At 49.4% G+C, this 20,402-nt stretch overlaps 7 protein-coding genes across 7 annotated transcripts; 3 read left to right on the top strand and 4 right to left on the bottom strand.

Annotated features, from left to right (window-relative positions):
- Positions 1-181: 181 nt before the first annotated feature.
- Positions 182-5,799, bottom strand: B0J16DRAFT_350534 (uncharacterized protein). The gene is made up of 8 exons (XM_046129064.1): positions 5,127-5,799; positions 2,527-5,060; positions 2,191-2,480; positions 1,799-2,141; positions 1,362-1,750; positions 1,200-1,306; positions 765-1,147; positions 182-713 (listed from the first exon to the last, which is right to left on the bottom strand). The coding sequence occupies exons 1-8, from the start codon at positions 5,557-5,559 to the stop codon at positions 399-401; spliced, it is 4,794 nt and encodes a 1,597-aa protein (XP_045977971.1). The 5' UTR covers positions 5,560-5,799; the 3' UTR covers positions 182-398.
- Positions 5,800-6,209: 410 nt separating this feature from the next.
- B0J16DRAFT_350531 (Anp1-domain-containing protein) lies at positions 6,210-8,502 on the bottom strand. Its single transcript, XM_046129063.1, has 5 exons — positions 8,151-8,502; positions 7,384-8,063; positions 7,006-7,325; positions 6,859-6,954; positions 6,210-6,804 (listed from the first exon to the last, which is right to left on the bottom strand). Exons 1-5 carry the CDS (start codon positions 8,225-8,227, stop codon positions 6,430-6,432), a joined length of 1,548 nt encoding a protein of 515 aa, XP_045977970.1. The 5' UTR covers positions 8,228-8,502; the 3' UTR covers positions 6,210-6,429.
- Positions 8,503-10,248: 1,746 nt separating this feature from the next.
- B0J16DRAFT_376241 (3' exoribonuclease family, domain 1-domain-containing protein) lies at positions 10,249-11,352 on the top strand. Its single transcript, XM_046130753.1, has 2 exons — positions 10,249-10,394; positions 10,455-11,352. Exons 1-2 carry the CDS (start codon positions 10,277-10,279, stop codon positions 11,186-11,188), a joined length of 852 nt encoding a protein of 283 aa, XP_045977969.1. The 5' UTR covers positions 10,249-10,276; the 3' UTR covers positions 11,189-11,352.
- Positions 11,353-11,757: 405 nt separating this feature from the next.
- Positions 11,758-15,388, top strand: B0J16DRAFT_350524 (uncharacterized protein). The gene has a single exon (XM_046129062.1). It carries the CDS (start codon positions 12,183-12,185, stop codon positions 15,069-15,071), a length of 2,889 nt encoding a protein of 962 aa, XP_045977968.1. The 5' UTR covers positions 11,758-12,182; the 3' UTR covers positions 15,072-15,388.
- Positions 15,345-17,838, bottom strand: B0J16DRAFT_358747 (PAXNEB protein-domain-containing protein; the record flags this gene model as incomplete). Its single annotated transcript, XM_046129607.1, has 3 exons — positions 15,345-16,210; positions 16,730-17,344; positions 17,403-17,838. 3 exons carry the CDS (start codon positions 17,836-17,838, stop codon positions 15,345-15,347), a joined length of 1,917 nt encoding a protein of 638 aa, XP_045977967.1.
- Positions 17,839-18,010: 172 nt separating this feature from the next.
- On the top strand, positions 18,011-18,772 carry B0J16DRAFT_193824 (uncharacterized protein). The gene is made up of 2 exons (XM_046122848.1): positions 18,011-18,505; positions 18,586-18,772. The coding sequence occupies exons 1-2, from the start codon at positions 18,165-18,167 to the stop codon at positions 18,689-18,691; spliced, it is 447 nt and encodes a 148-aa protein (XP_045977966.1). The 5' UTR covers positions 18,011-18,164; the 3' UTR covers positions 18,692-18,772.
- On the bottom strand, positions 18,713-19,995 carry B0J16DRAFT_193821 (NUDIX hydrolase domain-like protein). The gene is made up of 2 exons (XM_046122847.1): positions 19,873-19,995; positions 18,713-19,810 (listed from the first exon to the last, which is right to left on the bottom strand). The coding sequence occupies exons 1-2, from the start codon at positions 19,911-19,913 to the stop codon at positions 18,853-18,855; spliced, it is 999 nt and encodes a 332-aa protein (XP_045977965.1). The 5' UTR covers positions 19,914-19,995; the 3' UTR covers positions 18,713-18,852.
- Between the last annotated feature and the right edge of the window lie 407 nt (positions 19,996-20,402).

The raw sequence follows: 20,402 nt of genomic DNA, 5'->3' as shown, positions 1-20,402 counted from the left end.
CTCAAAGTCTCTTATCGTCGTGTTCCTTTGAGATACTTGCCCGTGCTGCCCAAGCAAATAAACCCCACATGGCGGATGACGTCGCGAAGTACCTACCTAGGTATGAAGTCAGTCACATGCATGCCCATTGAGGAAACAAAGGAAAGAAGATCGGGTAAGGAAGGACCTTCCACTGCTACTGGAGTTCTTTTTCTTTTACAAACCTTTCCGCTGATCTCCAAACTGATGGATATAAAAATTCTTCTATTAACCACTACGAAGCAATGCTATCTGTCGAGTGGCATCTAAATCCACATTGAATCCCAAACCAGACCACCGTTGGGTAAGATACATTGCTGACATAGCCTTGGTGTTGAACACTATTTTTCATGTCCCTTCTACCATATCAAAGTCTAATGCTAGTCTTCCTCGTCCTCCTTTACTAGCTCTTCTGGTGCCTTTGTTTCTGTACCCTCGTCTGCTTTCTCGTCCATCTTCTCGCCCGTGTCCTGGGATTGTGCTGGCGCACCCACAGCCTGGTCAATTGCATTCTCCTTGCTTGGAGGCTCGTCTAGTGTGAGCTCGCCGCGGAGCTCAGGTAGAAACCGATCTATACGTTTCCAGGTTTCTGACCAGAGTTTCTCCTTTGATGGGTCTTTGTGCGGTGAAACAAGGTACCCGCTACTGGACATGAATAACAACACATTTTTGAGGTTTTCACGAACCGCCTCCTCCTGCCATTGGTCAGTATTTTCTCAGTCAATGCTGTTTGTTGGGCAACTCACGAGACTATCGCCCTGGCCACTGTTCATAAGACGATCCATGATTTCAAGGATCTTGATCCATAAATCCAGCATTCCGTCCCATTCAGATAGCAGTACCATATACTGGAGGAAAACCTTGCAAAGAAGAGATGCAGACTGCACTCTCATCTCACTCATTCCATCCCGGTCTGACAGAAACACCTCGGGCTTGAGAAGCTGGATTATCAGTGGAAAGAGCACCTTTCCGAAAATGGCAGTCCACTCTTTGGGGTCACTGCAGGTCAATTCTGGAGATAAGAGCGACCGTTGGAGGGCAGAGAACGCAAGCTGCCGTACATCCCTGCAGGGGTTCGCGCATTGCGTGGTCAAGGCCTGAAAGATGGGCAGCCAGTAGGCAGACCAAGCTGTAGGATGGTTAGACCTTTCCGTTGATAGTTTCTCGTGGAATAAACAAACCTTCGCTGCTTTCGAGTTGAGACTGTTGCATGAGGTGAGGAATTCTGTCTGTCATATTGTAAAGCATGTTGACTGCTTTCGATCCTCTGCTAACCGTCTCTGCCATGCTGCGAGTAACATTTAGCCAAATTAGGACCGGAAGACACACTTGTTGGTACGTACCGCTTCTTATCTTGCTTGGGAGGACTAGTCTTTTGAGCCCGTGGACTTCGAGGTTGCACATTGGGTTGCCGTGGGCTAGCAGCAGAAGCGAAATCATTCAAGAGCGAAATCGCCGCTTCATAGTTGTCAGCCATGATAGCCGGAGGTGTTCCAGTAGTTCCTTTTTCCAAAATTTCGAACACCAATGCCGCCGCCTCAGGGCGGTGGGCCAAAGTACGCAGAATGGCCCAAAAGTCAGGAGACGTCATTATTTCGCGTCGTAGGGGGCCGGATTCTTCAATGCAAAGTGAGAGACCCTGCAGCACTAGATCCGAGTTCTTGCCTAGAGCCTCCTGTGGCAGGGTAGAAATTGTGTGAAGTAAAAACGGAACGTTGACGAAGTCGTGTTCCTGGACAAAGTTAGCATCGGTTTCCATCTTGGTTATTACAGAACTGACATAGCCAATATTAAGCAGCTTCAAAGCGTAGAACGAAGCGCGGGAAACGGTAACAGCGTGGTAGCGTGCTGGATCGCGAAGAACGCCTTGAAGCGTGTCGAAGACGATTTTACCCATGCTTTCGATTGACTCGGCATCTCGCGATGCCAAGAGTGTGCAAAACTCCAAGATGTACGCCACACTCGGATCATACTCCAAGTGCCCCGGTGGTCGGGTGTGGCCATTTGTAGACGATGCTGGCATACTCTCGTGCTTGACACTGATCACTGTTGTGTTTGAATCCTCAGGCAATTGATCGACAAGTGTTTCAACGACAACCTTTGCTACGGACGGATTCAAATCACTTGCAAGAGGTTAGTTTCGAGCTTGCAGAAGTCCAAAGGACGACTCACGCGATGTTCTCAAATATAGCAGCCATTTTACACTGCTTAATGCAATCGATAGTACAGAGCGTGCTCTCAAGTTCCTCGTCCGATGGCTCAGGGGGGTCGTCCGCAGCGTAACTTGAGATGTACGAAGTAAATGCCGAAAAGAACCCAGTATCTGCGTTTCGTGCTCCGCGGTCAATGATTTGCGATGGCGTCTGAAGAGGAATGGGAGGTAGTGGTAAGCTTGGTAGATTGCTTGGCGAAAACGATGAGATGAGCGAGTTATTAAAGAGATTAAGCCATATGCGAATCATCTACTCGTGTTAGTAGGGCGTCGGGTGACGAAACAAGAACACATACATATTTCCAACTTCTTTGGATCAATTCTTCACTGCCAGTGACAACACGGAAGAGCACAAGCGTTGCTAGCTGGGCTCTTAGATCTCGCCCGAGTTTGACAGCAAGCTCGCTAACCATGACACTGCCATCGCCAGCTTGGACCTCGGTGTTCAAAGAAGTGTTGAACTGTGAATCAGCTGCCAAAGTCGACATATGGCTAAGACAGTAAACAATCTGATCAAGCGCCTCTGAGTTCTTGTATTTTGTGGCAATGCGAGCACACTCGTGAAAGCCAGTAACAATTCGGGCGAAGACAGCGTCGTCGGTGGCGGACATGAACACATAGGACAACGTGGAAACAATTGGTTTCCACGTTGTCGCAAACATGTCGGCATCATAAATGTTCGTATTGCAGATAACAAGATTGCCAGCTGACTCGGTCTTCAAGAGTAATTCTCTCCAAGCATAGTCAAAAGCATGCTTGTTATCGTGCTCGTCGGGGAGAATGATTTCGTTCGATTTGATCGACTGGTAGATGGTTTGCAGATACTCGGGCGCGAAGTTCTGGCCGTTGTTAGTTCCCCTCAAATTTCTAGCAAAATCCTCCAACGTCATGCGTTTCTTCGCGTCCAAGTTAGGGTTGTGCTGATCGGTGTTCAGCAAGATGATGGCGTATGTCAAAATGTATACCGCATCTTTGTCTGCAACTTCGCCAGTTGTATCATTGGAACAATACTTTTCGGAGAAAGATTCCACGATCGTGGCGATCAGAGGCGCTTCTCCGGGCAGTCGGAAGGATTCCAGGAATTGACGCAAAGCTTCATCCACGCGCTTGCCGGAGAAGTCAAAGAGGTTTAAGAATGCCTCTAGTATTGCTTCGTTGCCTCTCTTAGAGATGAAATCACCAAGGACTTTCTTATTGACACGGGAGGTGCCTTTAAGAAAGTTGGCAACCGCCACAGGGTCTGTTGCATCTTTGATAATGCCCTGCGCTTCCAGGTATCCCAAGCCCACCTTGGGCTTTTCATTGAACTTGCTCGCGCCCTTTATGATGATCTTCTTCTTCCGTCGCTGCTCTCTCAGGGTTGCAGGGTCTGGAAAGCCTTCAGAGATGGGGTTCTGCTCAAGACGCTCATCAATGAATTGGATATACCGAAGTAGCGCATCAAGGCAGAGTGGCGGCACACTTGTGGTGCTCCATGTCGCAGAATCGGGGAGAGCGTTCCTGGAGAGTAGACCAATCATGTCTTCACAAAGATCAGCCCTGTCAACATCGCAATCATAGTTGATAAAGAGCTCAGCCATGAACGTTGGCATTCTCGACAAAACTCCAATACTTTCCACCATCGCCTGACGAGCATCTGGTTTCCGGGCGCCCCCTTCTAGACCAAGTTTCTGTCGATCCTTGACCGGGACTGGAGTCGACCTTCCGCTACTAGGCTGTGACGATTGTGACGGTTTCACAAGTTTCGGGGTTTGCGGAATACCTGCGTAGAGGGATGGGTCGATGCCTGGTTCGCGGGGAATCTCGACTTTTGGGTGCAGGCAAGCAACCAGATATGACAGAAACAACTCCTGTTGAAGCTTCAGTACTCCACGGCACGTTGCTAGGAGCGTCCCGGCAACAATGAGAGATTCTTCAAGGATGGCCATGTTGTCTGACCTAACCAACTGGAACAGATAGCAACATAAGCGGTCCTCTGCTATGCCTGCCAAAGCAGGATGTCGAGAGATGAAGGGGCCCGCAACCTCCAGAGCAACATGTATGATTCGCAATGCCATGACTCTCATCGTGTCGGTATGTTGTCGGTCTTGAGGATCCAAAAAGTTTACCAGTACCCGCAACAACTCACGAACGGAAGGTAAAGAATAAGGTCTGAGATCGACAGATTCCGTTTCCTCAGATGGGTCGCTAGTGGTTGCCATAGCTATTTCGGAAGTGGCTATGGTATCTCTACTGCTTCGCTCGGGGTCTGGAGTTGATGAGCCAGGGACCTCCAGGCTTACCGATTCAGCAGCCAAACCGTCCGCTTCAGGGGTAGGATTTTCCATCCTAACGCCGTTGAGATTGTCGTCGGTCTGTTGATCCTGGACATTGCCGTCGTCGCCAACCTCGACGTCAAGATGTTTGACATCCTCAAAAATAATCTGACACATTTTTACCAGGGAAGCTTCAGCGGTGCGGCGCAAGACAGGGGAAAAGCGTGGTTGAGAACAGATAGCAAGGCCGCGGCCCATCATATCGCAAACGCTCTCATCACTAAGAATATCTCCTCCTGGCCCCGACATCATGTCTTCCATAAGGTTAAGAATCATCAAAAGAACAACCTCGACTTGGCCCGAGTCACTGATATCGAATTGACAATGTGTGACAGCAGCGGAAAGGGACTGCATGGCTAATGCGAATCGTGGCGACTCTGGGGAGATGAACCCGTAAGCTAGGAACTTTCTCAATGCACCCAGAGCAAGAATTGTAATTGGAGCGGCGGTGCCCTTGGTCTGGATGACATGGAGGAAGGGAGCCAGAATCGCTGGGGCATCGAAAGACCGAATATCTAAAAACCAAAAAGTTAGCCATCAATCTACACCTTAAGAATTGCGGACCAATTGGCCCACCGTACCTTTGACACCAGCAAGCTCATGCCTCAATTTTCCAAAGCCAGCAATCATGGGGTTATCTTGCATGCTTTTCCCCCTTTGCCCACGTAAACCCCAACGATTGGTAAGGCCGTCATGAGAGCCGTCGCCGCTAATGCTGCCCGCCGGGCTTTTACTGCGCTCGCGCGGTGAAGGACTTGGGGGTCCCAGCTGGAGAGGATTAGGACTCCCACCTAGAATGGCTGAGACGGATGAGTGAGGTGAGCGCGCATGCTTTTGGATAGCAGAAGTTATGGAGATGCACTCCGATATGACCAAGGACAAGGGGTCAACTGCAACAGAGACAGGTCGGCTTCGGTATTGCATGCGCGCAGGAAGCGCACGGTTCTCGAAACTCGAGACACCAGATGGCCTAGGGCTCTCCATATTCAATGGCGGGTGTTCATCGCGACTCATTGTATTACAAGGTTGAGGTCGTTGTTGGTTTTGCGATCGTTCGGCTCGTTCAGGTTCGGGGGCGGATAGGGAGGAAGAATATGTGAGGGCAATGCTTGGGCGCCCACCGGGAGAATTAAGAAATGATGAATGACATGGACTACAGCGGCACGTCTCGGTCGAAGGCTTCTAGCAATAGCTAGCGATTTGTCTGCCAGGAAGTTGTGGCAGAGGCTGGATGATGGATAAAGTCGCTACGTAGTGTAGGTTAGTAGGTACGGCTAGCTAAGGTAAGGTACCACTTCCCGACCAAGATCCATCCCGCCCCAGAAGCTGCGTGCTGTCCTCCAGGTGTCCAGGTGTCGTCCAGGGCCTGCGCTGATTGGCTAGCTGTCATTATTCATCCACGACCCCCTTGAACAAACATTGCGCCAGAAAAGAGAGAACTATTGCCTGTTAACTTATTGGATCGCAATCAGAAATAAAGAATTTGGTTTGAAATAAAATTAAACACTTTGCGCTTCACAAACCGTAATAATGGAATGTGCCAGAATTGTTCTTGGTCCTTCGCTGACTGGACAAACCTACAGTGACCGGTGGTTTCTTACATCGGCGATGGAGAAAACAGAGTATACGCAGCCTGATTGCATCTAATCACATTACTTTCGTGTCCATTTGACCTGGCAATCGCCAGTATCGATGTTATCGTGACAAGGGAATAATATTTTCTCGTCTTGATGTTGGTGAAACAGCCCCCTTTCCCATCCAAACGCCAGCTACATGCAAATACCAGCGGTCACTATCGACTACTATTTTAAATGTAGCTTAGTGATAGTTACCCGCTTCGGTGGTCAAAGACTCCGATGACATCCAGTTTATTATACATCAAGGTCAAGCAATCGCATTACCAGGCTTCTGGGCGGCCTCTTGGCCTGCTTTGGGCACATCCTTCGCGACTTCATGAGCTTGCTTACCCTCCTGCTTTACAGCCCGAGGTGTGTCTTCGCCCTGTGCTGCATTACCAGCACCATTGTTGATCTGTTGACCTGGCCCAGATTGTTCTTTGTGATGTTGGGCTAAGCCGTCCCGGCTGGGAGCTCTGGGTGCGTCGTTGACAGGCTTTGGCTGCGCTGCCAAGTTTTGCATTTCTTGCTTGTCTTTTTCCCACTCATTTCTAGTATCACTGTACTCTTCTTTGATCTTTTGCTGGTTCTTCTTCTTTTCTTCTTCTTGCTTCTCGCGGGCAAGTCGTTCTCGCTCCATTTCCTGTACCATAAGTCAGATTGCACAACGTAGACCAAAAGATTGGAAAGCACGAACCTCCATGTGACGAATATCATCCACACTAGGCTCATACAAATGCCAGATGGTATAATGAGGTAGACCAATGACCGAATACCCCATTCTCTTTGACATCTGTTCAGATCCTGTCAGTCGTGAACCAACACGATGGGTGAGAACTTTTACCTTGCCGAAGCCTTCTGTCTCGGCATGTTTTTCGAAACTGAAAGCTGGGAAGTGAACTCCAGACCGGAAGACCTTGGCCTTGGCCAAGATGCTGACACCCCCAACACCATCAATTTCCATTTCCATGTCTGGATCGCCGAACGGATCACGGAGATACGCCAAGTGGGGTCTCCATGTGGCATATTCAGCATAACCCTCGACAATCACAGCATCTTCGTCTAGAGTGTCGGCGAGAGCGAGAGCCGTTTCAGACTCCTGCCATGAGTTCAAGTCATAAGGCTGTTCACCGCCAAGCCAGTCGGGCAAGGGTCGCCAGACATCTGATTCCCAGTCAGTATTCAAAAGATGGTTTGTAGCAAGTGTCGATCCAAAACTCACTTGGGACAATGACGTCCTTGTTATGGCGCATAAGGTCTTCCAATATAGTGAAAGGGGCGGTCTCTACGTCAACGTCGCGCCAATAAACCCATGAATGATAGGGTCTCAAGGCCGCACTCAGAAGCCAATTTCGAGCCTGTGCCATCAGCTTTCGTCGACTGGCTTGGGCGGCAAATCCGTGACGGCTTTCGACGTCTTGGTTGACCTTCTGGCCAAAATCCTTCTCGATGATAGAGATCTCGCCATAAGGCTGCTTAGGATCCTCGTCGGCTTGAATGGCCTCTAGGCTCTCAGTGAGAACTTTGAGGGTATTATCCTTTGAGTCGGAGACGAGAAATGCGAGATCGATCAGATGGTGCGGGTATGTCAGATTACGCATGTGAGAAAAGAACATGCCCAAGTGCGCTTCAGCATCACGAAGCGGTACGCATAACAGAATGCGCTCTTCGCGTTCCCAGCCACGAGCAGTACCCTGCACGGTAGTCAAATCGTAATATCGAACCGTCTCGAGCTCGGGAGTCCCAGTCGTAGAAAGGAGACCAAAAGAAACCAAGGATGCGACGGAGCTGGAAGGCCAGAGCCAAAGACTAATAACGAATAGGAGTGCTGCGCAAACACCCAGGCGGGTGAGAAGCTTGTTGCGACGCCGTTGTGCGGGTGTCAAGGTGCGCGGCTGAAATCTAGCCAAGAGGTTCTGTTAGCATCATGAGTTGTCATGAATGTTTACGACTTTCAACAACAAAAAGTACGGGTTCGGAAAGTCATACTTGTGCGGTGAGATGTCGAAGGTATTGCCGCGCGGGTAGCCATTCGAGAAGGCGGCGGCGTGGTGCCGGGGCATCATCTTTGGTATCGAAGTTGCGGTTGCACGATGAGAACGGAAGCAAAAGCCAGCGAACAGTTGAAGTTGATAGGAATCGCTAGGTAAAGTCCCACTGCCAGCCGGAGGCGTCTAAGCTTTAAGGTACAAAAAGGAAACAGCCTTGCAGCTAGCATAAATGGCAGAAGCTAGCTCGCTTATTTTGTCATGTATGTATGGTCGCAGCAGTCAGTGCGGGTTTGAGTGAGCGTTGAAATGCATGTGTTCAATTACCCTCCCCTTCAGGCTTGTCAAGGCAAGGGGTCGGATGGTCACTCTTGATTGGTCTTTCGTGTCCGGCTCGTTCCAGACTTGACCTTTTTTAGTAGTAACACGGCGATCCACACTTCCATCTTAAGGGTCTAAGAATAGGAACGAACTTCAAGCCTAGGGTAACGTATCAGAAAAGGTGACCTCGAAGTTTTGGGTGACATCCGTTCAAAAAAGATTACGAGCTGACCGAAGGACACTCATGGTCAAAGTTGGCAGAAACAATGAGCCTTTCTCCCGATGTAATGAAGCAAGAGATGGCCAGAGGACTGAAGTGGCAGACGCTAACGCAGATAATGAAGGTTTCCATGATACCTACTCAAGGTCACGAAGTATCAGATATACCTAGCGCAACCAATTAGTGGTTTCTCTTTAAGAGGCCCAGTATAGGTAGGTAGTCAGCAACTGCCCCTTTGCGCATCGCTTGAACGTCCCTGCTTGCGCCCGACATGTTCGGGATCACTCAGCGACGTCAGAAAATACGCGATCACATTCACGTCATGCAGAATCTTGATTGGTTTGTACGAAAACTTCATGTTGTATTTCTAGTTCTGACACGATAACTAATAGACCGAGGCTAACCTACTGTTAAACGCCGTATCATCAATAAGGCCTACATTTGCAAATCTGTCTCCATTAGCCACTGGTCATTGTCAAGGCTACTATGGACGAAGATCATGCAAGATGCAAAGGAGTATGCGATAGTTCAGACAAGCCGGTATACTCAGTCATCTCGACCGGCCCTGGATACTAGTAGCCCAGAACGGACTACTGGCAGCCCGGACACTGGAGTCTTCATAACACTCGTGAGAGAAACTCCACAACCCATCATCGAGCCTCAAAGAACCCTAAGGTGCGGGAGAGTGACTTGGTCAAGAAGAAGTCGTTGAATGGATAGAACTTGTGTCATCATGCAATACAACTCCTTCGACCTTGCAGCTTCGCGTTAGACTTACCATAAGAGTTGGTTGAATTTTTTTTTTATCAAGACGTATCGCGGTAGAGTAGGTAATCTGCTTGTTTCCTGGTCAGTTTCTAGAACAGAAAAAAAGACATTGAAGTATTGGAAGTGAGGGTATAAATGTGTATCAGAGATCTTGGTTTGGTATAATGGAGTCATCACATTGGTTCAGTAGCAGAACTGAATGAAAAGGTTTCTCATCATCGACATTGGGGTGGGGTGTGGTAGGGGGAGAATTTTTACTAACCTGTTGGTTGTTTAATATGGCAGAGCTGTTTTGAAGTAGCAAAAGCGCCTGTTTCTTTTGAGATGTTAGCAAAAATCCAAGCACTCATGCGAAGATGGATGGCAAAGATGAATCAAGGGCAGTTGCTCAGATGGTAGTGCATGTTGTTCAATCGCTCAGGTGTCGCGGGAACAGTGGTGTGAAGGATCATCATTGTGCGTAGACAGAAACGCGGCGGCGCATCACGTACCTGATGAAAACGGCATCACCCGAAGACTAGTCAACAATTCCAGAAAAAGCTACCAACAGCATAGAATAAGTCGACCAGATTGCAGTCGTTTTCGCTTGTCTGGAGGAGCTTCTTGGAGAGGATAATCTTCGAGGGTGATGAAGAGGGAAGAGTTTTTTGTCTGAAATCGAGGTCCGCGAGAAAATTTGAAGTAGAGCGGATGGAGTCGATGATGACTAATGACAGTAGCGCCCCGTTTGATGCATTAGTAAATTCCCATCCACTCTCAGTAAAAATCCATGCTCTCCAGGTTAATGAGAAAAGGTATAGAAAAGGCTGACTCTCAAAATGGCTGACCGACGACGCATCAATGGCCCAGGAGGCAGCACCGTCCCTCCTGTTTTCGAGGCTGATGAAATCACCGCCTCAAGTCGTACCCGCGCAGCAAATGGCATTAGGGCACAATGTGAGTTGATCCAACTCATGTTCAGATCAATCGTGAACCAAATGACTTACAGCTGAGTAGATCTCAAAACTGGAATTACACCTTCTGCCTCTGGCTCAGCATATCTCGAAGTCGAATCGCAGGATGGATCTGGCAGCAAAGGAATGAAACTCACATGCACTGTTCATGGGCCTAGGTCTTTACCTCGATCAGCGCCCTTTTCACCTCACATGGTCCTCTCTACACATGTTAAGTACGCACCTTTCGCAACGCGCCAACGGCGAGGCTATCTCCGCGACTCAAGCGAACGTGATTTGAGCACGCATCTCGAGGCAGCTCTGCGTGGTGCTATCATTGCAGATCGGTGGCCCAAGAGTGGTGTCGACGTGATCGTCACTGTCGTTGAAGGAGACCAGGCTAGGCAGGTAGCTGTTGAACAAGGAAGCGAGGAATGGGATATGATGAATGTCCTCAGTGGCTGCATTACAGTAGCGGCAGCTGCTCTTGCTGATGCGGGTATTGATTGTGTCGATACGGTCTCGGGAGGTGTTGCAGCGCTTGTGCCTGGGCAAGACAACGATGAACCCGTCATGGTGCTTGATCCAGTCCCTTCAGAGCACCCCCAGATCCTTGCGGCTTGCTGCGTGGCGTACCTTCCTGCACGAGACGAGATCACAAACCTTTGGCTCAAAGGAAGCTTGTCGTCGTCAGACTCAAATCTCCAACGAGGCCTTGTCGCTCGAGCCGTACATGCAAGCAAGGGTGCCAACCTCGCGGTGGCCACATCACTCAGCGAGTCAGTTCTCGCGGGTTGATAGAAAAAATGAGCTACTTCATGATACACCATTGCAGTTGAAACAGGACGGAGCGGTAGGGGAATGGGATTTAAGAGGGCGTACACTTTCTGACGAAGTGTCGTCCGCGTATAGAGCCTGAATATAATACCTAAAGTAATATCTTACGTCGAATCAGATCTCAGCCAAAGCAATTGTGAAAGAAAAATATCGGCATGGTATTTGTACTTTTCCAAAGCAGTTTTTAACTCATGCGCTCTAGAACCTTTCCATCATACATATTCTCTGAGCCTGATAATTTTGAACAGGAGTTGACTGTTAGTGTTTGTTGCGTACGGGACCCCCCACTTTCCGTAATTACCGGGGTCCGCTGCACGACCCCACAAAAGACTGAGGAAGGTACTTCTCTGCGTTGAAACGACACTGTGCCCATGATGGGGCCGACTTGGACGGTGCGGCGGGTCCTCTAAAGCGCGCTAATGCTCATGAGGTCCACAACTGTGCTAGGTTGCCCGGTCTTTTACTCCGCCAGGCTTCCACAAAGGACAAAATCATTTAGTCACCTCACTCATGCAAGCCTCGACCAGCCAGCCATTCCTACTCCGCAAGACCAAGGCCTGACTCCACCTTTAACTTTACTGCACCTACGTACCTCCCGTTGAGGTCAACATAGAAGCCTCCCATCCGCTATCGATACGTTAGTTCCTACCTTCCTACCTTCCCACCTTCCCTTAGTGTTCGGTGCCTGGTCGCATCAACATCACGGCCAGACCTACAAACCACCATTAGTGACAGGACGCTTTACCACAATGTCCTCGACCAAAATCGGCAGCAACTCGCCATCGTAGTAAAGCTCACCAGCCGACTTGTGCGACCCACGTCTTTGATCTTCACGTTTCCTTCTCTGTCGCCTCTGACGATTTCGCGTTCGATAGGGCCAAACAAAACTTGACTTGAACATTACAACGGACGAGAATACAGCCACTTTATGTGAACTCAGAGTGCCCCTTAGACCATGCCCGAAGAAGTTATATCTGCAGCATCCTCTCTTACGGCCTTTACAAGCACAGCTGGGAATACGACAAGCGTGCTTGGTTCGTGGTACATTCCTGCAGCCTGGACACGCTATGCACCTATATTAGAAGACCTTGCTCGGGCTGGTCCGCGATTTGTTAAGAGGCTTGGTTCTTTGATATCCCTCCCCGATCACCTCGAAACGACTTCAAACACAGATACTTCAAGTTACTTACCGGCGGCAGCTGGTGCTAGCGCCATACTTGCCGAGGCTGGTCCAACTATACAAAACATCATGGAACCTGTCTTGGGAACCGGTGGGTTAGAGACAGCCGGCACTGATACAGCAGCCACCATACCCATGGGGGGACGTGTGTCTGTCGACAGTGCCCGTAGTTTGGGCAGTGTCTTTGGCTATGCCACAAGCAAGTGGGCTTTGTGCTGCATTGCCATGGCCGTCATCTTGAACCGAACACATATATTCGCTGCTACTCGCCGGAGACTGAGACTTCGATGGCCGACGAGACTGTTGCTGCGCGCTGTTCCTATCGCTTTGCTTGTCATCCAGGCGCGCCAATTGCTCCAATCTATTCAATGTCAGACCTCATCCGACTTTGCCGAATTACGATGGGGCAACGCGAGTAAGAGCTCCGATCTCATGTTCGCGCATAAGAATCCCTTCCTTAATTCCCTGTGCTCTGTCCTACTGTTCTCCACTTCCGATGAGGAGTCTTGCATGGCTGTGCATATGATACCTTCGGATGCATCTGGCTCTGCTCGTAATTTAGCTGGATCCCTGTCTCTTCTTTGGCCTCTGTTCGGAACGTTATGTCTGAGCCAGTTCCTCGAGACTGTCTCGTGTGCTGTGCAGGGTCGTCCAGTAGCCCCGGAGACAGGTATGACACTTTTTGAGCAATCGCTCGCTTTCGCCGAGGCCGACGCTGCTATCAGCAATCAGCTTGGCTGGAACTTATTCACCAAGACTAGTTCAGTAGGCACTCCAGCGTCTGGACTCGGGAACGCTATAGCTTTGACTCGATCCATGGTGCTCAAAAGGGTGAACACATCGCCGGAGGTGCTGCTTGTGGCCTTCCTATCCTCAATGACGCATATCACGAGCCACGTTTTAGGGGTCTTCAACTTACAAGCCAAGTATCGTTTGATCAGCACTGGGTTCTGGGGTCTCTGCTTCATGGCTAGCATTGTGTGGGCAGCTATATCCTTTGATCTCGATCATCCATCTTCCCAGAGCCTGCTACGATTTCCGACCGTTTGCATTATTGGTTTCGTACCCCATGTTCTCGTTCTACTCGGCATCGGCGTTTGCCTGCTGATATATGGATTAGCTTTGTTGCTTTCGACTTTGTCCCCGCCTTCGACGTCGGATATGGCGTCCATGTCTTTTCGTCAACGTCTGATTCATGCCCATGAAAATATGCAAGCGAACGTCTCCCTCTCGTCAATCCGAATTACTCGAGAAATGGACTTCTACACGGCTTTACTTCGCACCGGATTCGGTGCCATAACCATGGCGAGTGAAGCTGTTTATTTGAACGAGGACAAAGGAGTCAGTCTCAAAAGACGCACATGGTTGGAAGAGGAGCGATTTAAAGAGGCTGAAGAACTGCAAAGAAAGCTAATTGTTGGTGGCTTGCCCGATTCACGATATGATCAGATCGGCGCAATCGGTCTGATTCCCGTAAAGGGAGGGCCAACAATTGCTTCCAATGGATACGCCCGCGAACGCGCTGCTCAGAAGATTCCAAAAGGTCGCGGTGAGCGCAACCTTCGCGCGGGTATTGGGGCGTCTGAAAGGAGTTCGCGCTGGCTCATGGCTCTTGACTTCCTGCTGAGCATCAACAAGCTTGTTGCAAGGATTGGCGCCAAGTCGCTACTATGGTGTCTTGCGGTCCTTCGAATTAGATATCAGCCCGCCTGGCTCCTATGGCTTGCACAGCACCGAAAAAGCACGGAAACCAAAGCAAAGAGCAAAAGCAAAGGCTCAGCCCAGGGCCAAACGCTACCTAGTGGACCATCTTTATATAGCGACGGATCCATTCCGAAGGAGACTTCATCGGACATAGAGGCAGAATTCAGGCGTATACGCAGTGTTCAGGACGAGGAGAGTTTTGACAAAGAGTTGTACAAATACTGGGTCAAGAACGGATGGTGGGGTTCCACTGATACAAGCGGTGATTTCGAGCCACTTTCGGACGACGACTTTGATACCACAAGCGTAATCTCACTGTCGACGACTGGCGATGGAATCGATGACTATCAGAATTGGGAATCGGATGATGAGAACGACGATGGTCAACGAACACCCACCCAACGGTCTCCCCAAATAACCCGTGAGAGTACCCCCTTTCAGGACACTCCCATGCAGATATCCGACCTTGCACGTCTTCTTCACCCCACGAATCCCGAAGAGCGCGAGGAGGCCTTGACATTGTCCGCCCATCTTCAAAGCGATGGCATCATGACACGGGCCAAATACAAGCGAATGGAGCAACTACAACGCACTCGCGTCCTCACAGCACCGGGATCCAGTCTATTGCAGCCGAGAGCCGACATTGCACAGCCGAGCCGTCATAACAAATTAGACTTGGATGAAGAGGAGCGTCTCTTGGAACAGCTGTTGTTGTCACGACGGCAGGCTTCAGCAGCACGATATGCGGAGACGTCGTGGGAGGATGGAGGATCAGGGCTCGGTAGCGGAGGACCACAATGTGTGGTATGTCAAAGCTCACCCAGAACAATCATTGTCTGGCCTTGTCGCTGTTTGAGTCTGTGCGATGATTGTCGCGTCTCTCTTGCTATGAACAACTTTGACAAGTGCGTTTGCTGCCGTCGCGAGGTCGTCAGCTTCAGTCGTGTGTTTGTTCCTTAGGCTTTTACACATGCATACGACATGACCGCCGAGGACATACGAGATGAAATTATTTAGTCGTTTTGTGTGAGCTTAGACTAGTATCTAGGCTACTTGATTTTGGCACCCCAAGCCACCGTGGGACAATTCTTTTGCTACTCAGCAGACGAGGTTCTTGGTCATTCTTGAGTTGCAAGCATATTTGTATCACAATCATGGAGTTTTCAGTTGCAGATGAAGAAGCAACCATCTGCTTAGGACACGTTGTCTCAGCATTTAGTATATTACAACATTTTACATAGCTGCCCATTCAATACTAAAGGTTCTCATCTTGTGATCATGAACCGACTCAGCTGTCCGTGGCTGCTGTGCTCCGATGAGGTACGCCTTCTTCACAGCTGTAGCGAGTCGGCCTCCTGCTACGATATCCAGCACAGAAATCTCTTCATCCCACTCGTATTGGTTTGCCATGAAATGAGCATGGAATCGGAGAGGATCGCCAGGATAAACGCTGTACTTGGCACCAAACCGTAGGCCGGGTGTCATATAGTAACCAGAAGTGAGAAGGAAGCCACACAGTGGACCTTGTGTTGGGTTAGTGGCTCGATAAATTCGTTCAGCCTCGGATGAAATTAAAGGCCCACTGGACGTTGGGGTGACGCCCATAGATTTGATAGCAGATTCCTGTTGATGTATATTCGGTTCAGGCGTGTCACTTGCAAAGATGGCACCCTCATCTGTATTGCTAGGGGGTGCACGCTGGCGAGCCTTTCCATGCTTTCCAGCCAATTCGGCAGCCCTCTTGGCATTCTTTTCAGCAAAAACGTGTTGCGCTGTCTGCTTTCTTGTTTTAAGCGAATCAAGATACAGCCTTCTTGCTTCCGTACTGGGATTCTGGAGCACGGCTTGATGAGCAGCTACGTCGTCTACTAGATAAGCCACCTTTTTCTGTAACAGCGCTTCAACTTCTTCCGGGCGGAGTTCGATGGGCAACCCAAGAAAGATATTCTGTGTTGGTTGCTGAGGCGCCGTTCCAGTGAGACTACCATTGATATTCTCGCCCCGACGCAAGAAGCCAGCGGCTTCAGAGTCGAAGACGAGATATCGCCCAGCGATCTTGGATATCCGAACTGAAGGAGACTCCGAAGAAGCCATAGGACCTAGAGAGAATGCGAGTTAGCAAACGCTCAAACTTGAGTTTGCAAGACAAATTGAGGTAGTAGAAGGAACATCATAAGTCGTCTTCGTAATTTATTGTGTGTCGTCACAGAAAATCAGGGGATTGACAGATTAATAGGTTTATAATCATTGTGTCCAAAATGGAGGGCGGGATAATAAGAGAATGGATATTGTTAGCTTACCTTTTAGATGGTTGTTGTTGATCAGAAGAAGAAAGAGAGGAAAGGTTCGGAGCCTGGAGCCTTTATGAGTGTTGAAAATTTTAGTCAGGTGGGGGCCAAGTTGGGGTGATAAGATAAGGGAAGAGAGGATCTTCCACTGCTTTCCTAGGTCATGAACAAGACATTATAGACCCCCAGTCCAAAACAGATTGAACTGTAATTGGACAGAACAGGAGATAACTGTTTCATTGTTGTCCTAAAATTCCAGTGTCTCCTTCTTCGGCTCGTTCGGTTTGGCTGCTTTAGTCGGTTCTTCGTCGTCGCCAATCGGTGGAAGACTGAAGGGTGTTATTACCAGCCCGCTGGAACTGCTTAGCTTGAAAGAGAGGTTCTCTCGGTTCCAGGTACCCTCCAGTCCACCACCCTTCTCGTGGAATACCGGTAGGCTGTGGGCACGGAGAAGTCCCTGTCCTTTATCCTCACTGCCAGGTTCCCGAATGACTGGACCTTGATGTTGCAAGGGAATTAATTCAAGAACCCCGTCAGATAAAAGTTCCACCCATCGAGTCAATCCTGTCGAGCGTGGAAACAGTGTGACTGGAATCGTCACAAAAGCTGTGACTTGAGCTGGAAACTGGCGCAGGAGTGCCCTCAAACCATGAAGAAACTTGAGGATCTCTCTAGGTTGACTGGCGGCAGAATTGTAAAGTGTAGGCGAGAGAAGACTGGGCACAACAATCCGATGAATGGTGGAAGGGGGTGAATTTTTGATCTTGGAAGTAACCTCGGTGACAAACTTCTGGAATGGTGTTTGTGTGGGAGAAGCCAAGGGGCCTTCTACTGGCATGGCATGTAAGTGACCCTTGATAGCACTGTTCTCAAGACGTTTGGTCAGGTCAAAGCCATGACAAAAGGTGCTTGGTGTCTGGGTAGGGTTTGTTGATCCTTGGGCATCTGAACGACTCGTTAGCACTGACTTAGAGAATGCTTGTAGAATCGTGGGGGACTATACCTCTGGCAGGAATATTTCGTTGTCCAAGTGTCTCATAGCGCCAAGCGATTTTCATCTTGTCTTCAGAGGATGCAGTCGATTTAGTCTTCTTGGAGCTCTCAGGGTTGCCAAGCCCGGGAAGTTCTCTCCTCCAAGCATCACCAAAGCCTAAAAGATGTACTTGGTGTCCCTGTACAAGCCCTTCAGCAGCGTAGTATCGCAACAGCACACCGCCGAAATCTGTTGTTCCAGTCTCTTCGATAAGCAAAGAAGTTCCCATGGGCATTCCGGCGTGGCCCGACAAGAGTTGGTCCAAGGATTGTGTGCCTGTAGATGTCGTCAATCGACCATCCAATGGTGACGGTCTTGTTCCTGGAGCAAGAGATTTCTCCTGTCGGGGAATGGGCGAGGAAGCTCCCGGAGCTCCAATGACAACATTACGCTTTCGAAATGACATGTTATCTTTCTCTCAATTTTGGGAGTATCTGAAAAGGAAAGGAAATATTGAAGATGTTGGAGCTTGCACAGTAGTACATTGGGTACCTAGGTAGGTACTAAGACCTGTGTGTGGCAGCGACCCACCAATTCCATTTAACCCCACCAACTTTTTCCGGGCCGTATCCAAACATTTTCTCTTCCATGCTCGCGACAAACCAACGGCAACTACTACCTACCTAAATAACTGCTGCAGCTGCATTTCACACTCGCTGGCTATCTATTGTCCACTAAGAACTAGAAACATTTGCGCAACCCCTTCCTTTCTTACAGTCTAAATCTGTCAAAATGGCCAGCGGAGACGCCACCCTCTTTGAGGAGTCTTTTACCGTGACCGAGTACGATCAGTCCAAGTATGACCGTGTCGCACGCATCTCGTGCACGTCGAGCGACTCACAAACCGTCATGACGCTCGACATCAACATCGAACTCTTTCCCTGTGCTGTTTCCGACTCTTTGCACGTCGTTCTGACCACAACGCTGTCTCTTGATGGAAGTAAGGAGGAAGAGAAGGGCTGGCGGGACGTCGGCAAAGGCGGTGATGCGCCAGCCACGATTGCCGACCTCTACGACTACGTGTGCCACGGCAAGATTTACAAGTTCGAAGAGACATACGACGGAAACACTATGTGCGTTCACAGCCCCGATATCAAGATACCTACCCACACCATACTGCAAACTAAATGTGCTGACTGATCTTCACCTACAGCAACGCCTACGTATCCTTCGGCGGTCTCCTCATGTCCCTCCAGGGCCCTGTCAAGAAGTTGACTCCCCTACGCGTCGACAACGTTTACCTTCTTGTTAAGAAATAAAGCGAAGCGCACATGATACATTTATCTAGGCCGTAGCTCATCAACGCCACCGCGGGCTTTTGCATTCCCGCTAGATCTAGGACATGTCAATGATACCCGAACCAAAACCACCGTCTTGCGTCCAACAAATTTAAAGTGCCTCGATCTCTCCAATTTCAGACTCATAGTGGACGCCAGTTGCTCTGATGCGGACCTGGAAACGGAATGTCGCGGCGCACCCTCCGTTTGATCTGTTCGATCTTGGGCTCGTTTTCATCAGTAAGGATGCCATGGCGAATGAAGAAGTCAAGCGTGACAAGGGCGCAGTTTGGTTTGAAGCGTCCCCCAGCAAGGTCTGTTTTAACTTGATCGACATCGCACAGGTCGAACCTTTCAGCTTCGCCGTCTTTTGGTTGAGGGATGACATCGTTGGAGAGCTCGAGATGATAGACCCATTGGCACTCAGGGTAAATAAAGCCACCCTCGCCGACCTGCCCTTCGTCTGTGATATAGATGTATGTGACGTTGCCAACAAATTTGGCATTCTGGCGGACAGTGCTTTCAGGAAGACTAGCCTCTTCATCAGCCTCTCGAATAACACATTCGAACGGATCCTCCCCTGTCATTAAACCGCCCGCCACAGTGTTATCTAGCATGCCGGGGAAAGTCGACTTGTTTCGAGCGCGTGTAGGTACCCAAAGACGGACTCCGTAAGGTGAAGTGTCATCCTTGACATAGGCGACCATGTGGACGCCGTAGCGCATTGTACCGATCAAGCCCATTGCTGCTCGCTCCATGCTGAACAGAAGCTCCCCGGTTCGTCCATAAACCGGCCACAGCTCGTTCCGCCAACCACGGAGAAGAGGGAATGTTCCCTTCTGACGCCAATAATCAGCCAGGGCCGCGACACGACGAGTACGCTCCTCTTCTGTTGGCTCCTGGAATAGCGCGATAGTTCTTTCTGCTTCGTCGCATATCATTTTGCCTCTGACATCCTCAGGTACTCGATGGAGTTCTTTGACAACACGATCCAGGACGTAGCCGATAGGATACACCCCTTGACTATCTTCCCATGTTAGAGTGTACAGGCCTGCTTTCATGCTTTTGAAGGCAGCAGAGTCTGTCTCGGCATAAGGAAACCTTGATGTATGAGCTACTTTTGCATCTTAAAAAACAAAAAAAACATGGGCTTGGATTCGTACATATCGACTTCATCGATAAGATCGATGCTCGTTTTCGCCATCTTGTCAACAGATTATGACTGGTAGTCCCGGTCTAATTTCGTCTCGCCGATGGGATTAAGTGTTATGCGCCCTTGTGTATGACAAAGTTATCGCCGATTGCGATAATCAACGTCGAGGATGTATATAAGGCTGGAAATTTTGCGGGCTTTTGTTGTATTGCCCTTCAGTAGTCAGACCAAGAGGCAGAATATGTATCAACTCTGGTGAACCGAGCCTCCTCACGAACCGAAGAGTTGTTGGTACACAATGATATCCTTTGTGGTCCTTTTATAAACTGCAGATGAATTATTTGGGATGACGTTGAATTTCTGCGTTGACATTCTCCAGACGGTTTGGATGCCCCACGTTTGGTTTCGGTGGGCATGAACTATTAAGGTAAGGTAAGTTAGTATGGAGCCTGGTGAAGTCAAGGGTCAATTGTATGTACAATGGATGTGCTTGCACGTTAAAGATACCCATATAAAGGTGAAATTTCTATAGGATAAACA

Source organism: Fusarium flagelliforme, assembly GCF_020744385.1.
Source record: "Fusarium flagelliforme strain FIESC 12 MPI-CAGE-AA-0113 chromosome Unknown B0J16scaffold_8, whole genome shotgun sequence".
NCBI classification, from domain to species: domain Eukaryota; kingdom Fungi; phylum Ascomycota; class Sordariomycetes; order Hypocreales; family Nectriaceae; genus Fusarium; species Fusarium flagelliforme.
This window is presented reverse-complemented; position numbering and strand designations above follow the sequence as displayed.

Bases quoted from the DNA above. Each gene is read 5' to 3' on its own strand.
- B0J16DRAFT_350534 (XM_046129064.1), bottom strand. From the start codon at position 5,559: ATGAGTCGCGATGAACACCCGCCATTGAATATGGAGAGCCCTAGGCCA. The intron at 2,481-2,526 runs GTATGTGTTCTT...TAACACGAGTAG, and splicing joins TCCAAAGAAGTTGGAAATAT to ATGATTCGCATATGGCTTAA. The intron at 1,307-1,361 runs GTACGTACCAAC...TGTTACTCGCAG, and splicing joins CCCAAGCAAGATAAGAAGCG to CATGGCAGAGACGGTTAGCA.
- B0J16DRAFT_350531 (XM_046129063.1), bottom strand. From the start codon at position 8,227: ATGATGCCCCGGCACCACGCCGCCGCCTTCTCGAATGGCTACCCGCGC. The intron at 7,326-7,383 runs GTGAGTTTTGGA...ACTGGGAATCAG, and splicing joins CAAGGACGTCATTGTCCCAA to ATGTCTGGCGACCCTTGCCC. The intron at 6,805-6,858 runs GTTCGTGCTTTC...CTTATGGTACAG, and splicing joins ATGATATTCGTCACATGGAG to GAAATGGAGCGAGAACGACT.
- B0J16DRAFT_376241 (XM_046130753.1), top strand. From the start codon at position 10,277: ATGGCTGACCGACGACGCATCAATGGCCCAGGAGGCAGCACCGTCCCT. The intron at 10,395-10,454 runs GTGAGTTGATCC...ACAGCTGAGTAG, and splicing joins AAATGGCATTAGGGCACAAT to ATCTCAAAACTGGAATTACA.
- B0J16DRAFT_350524 (XM_046129062.1), top strand. From the start codon at position 12,183: ATGCCCGAAGAAGTTATATCTGCAGCATCCTCTCTTACGGCCTTTACA.
- B0J16DRAFT_193824 (XM_046122848.1), top strand. From the start codon at position 18,165: ATGGCCAGCGGAGACGCCACCCTCTTTGAGGAGTCTTTTACCGTGACC. The intron at 18,506-18,585 runs GTGCGTTCACAG...CTTCACCTACAG, and splicing joins ACATACGACGGAAACACTAT to CAACGCCTACGTATCCTTCG.
- B0J16DRAFT_193821 (XM_046122847.1), bottom strand. From the start codon at position 19,913: ATGGCGAAAACGAGCATCGATCTTATCGATGAAGTCGATAT. The intron at 19,811-19,872 runs GTACGAATCCAA...TCATACATCAAG, and splicing joins CTTATCGATGAAGTCGATAT to GTTTCCTTATGCCGAGACAG.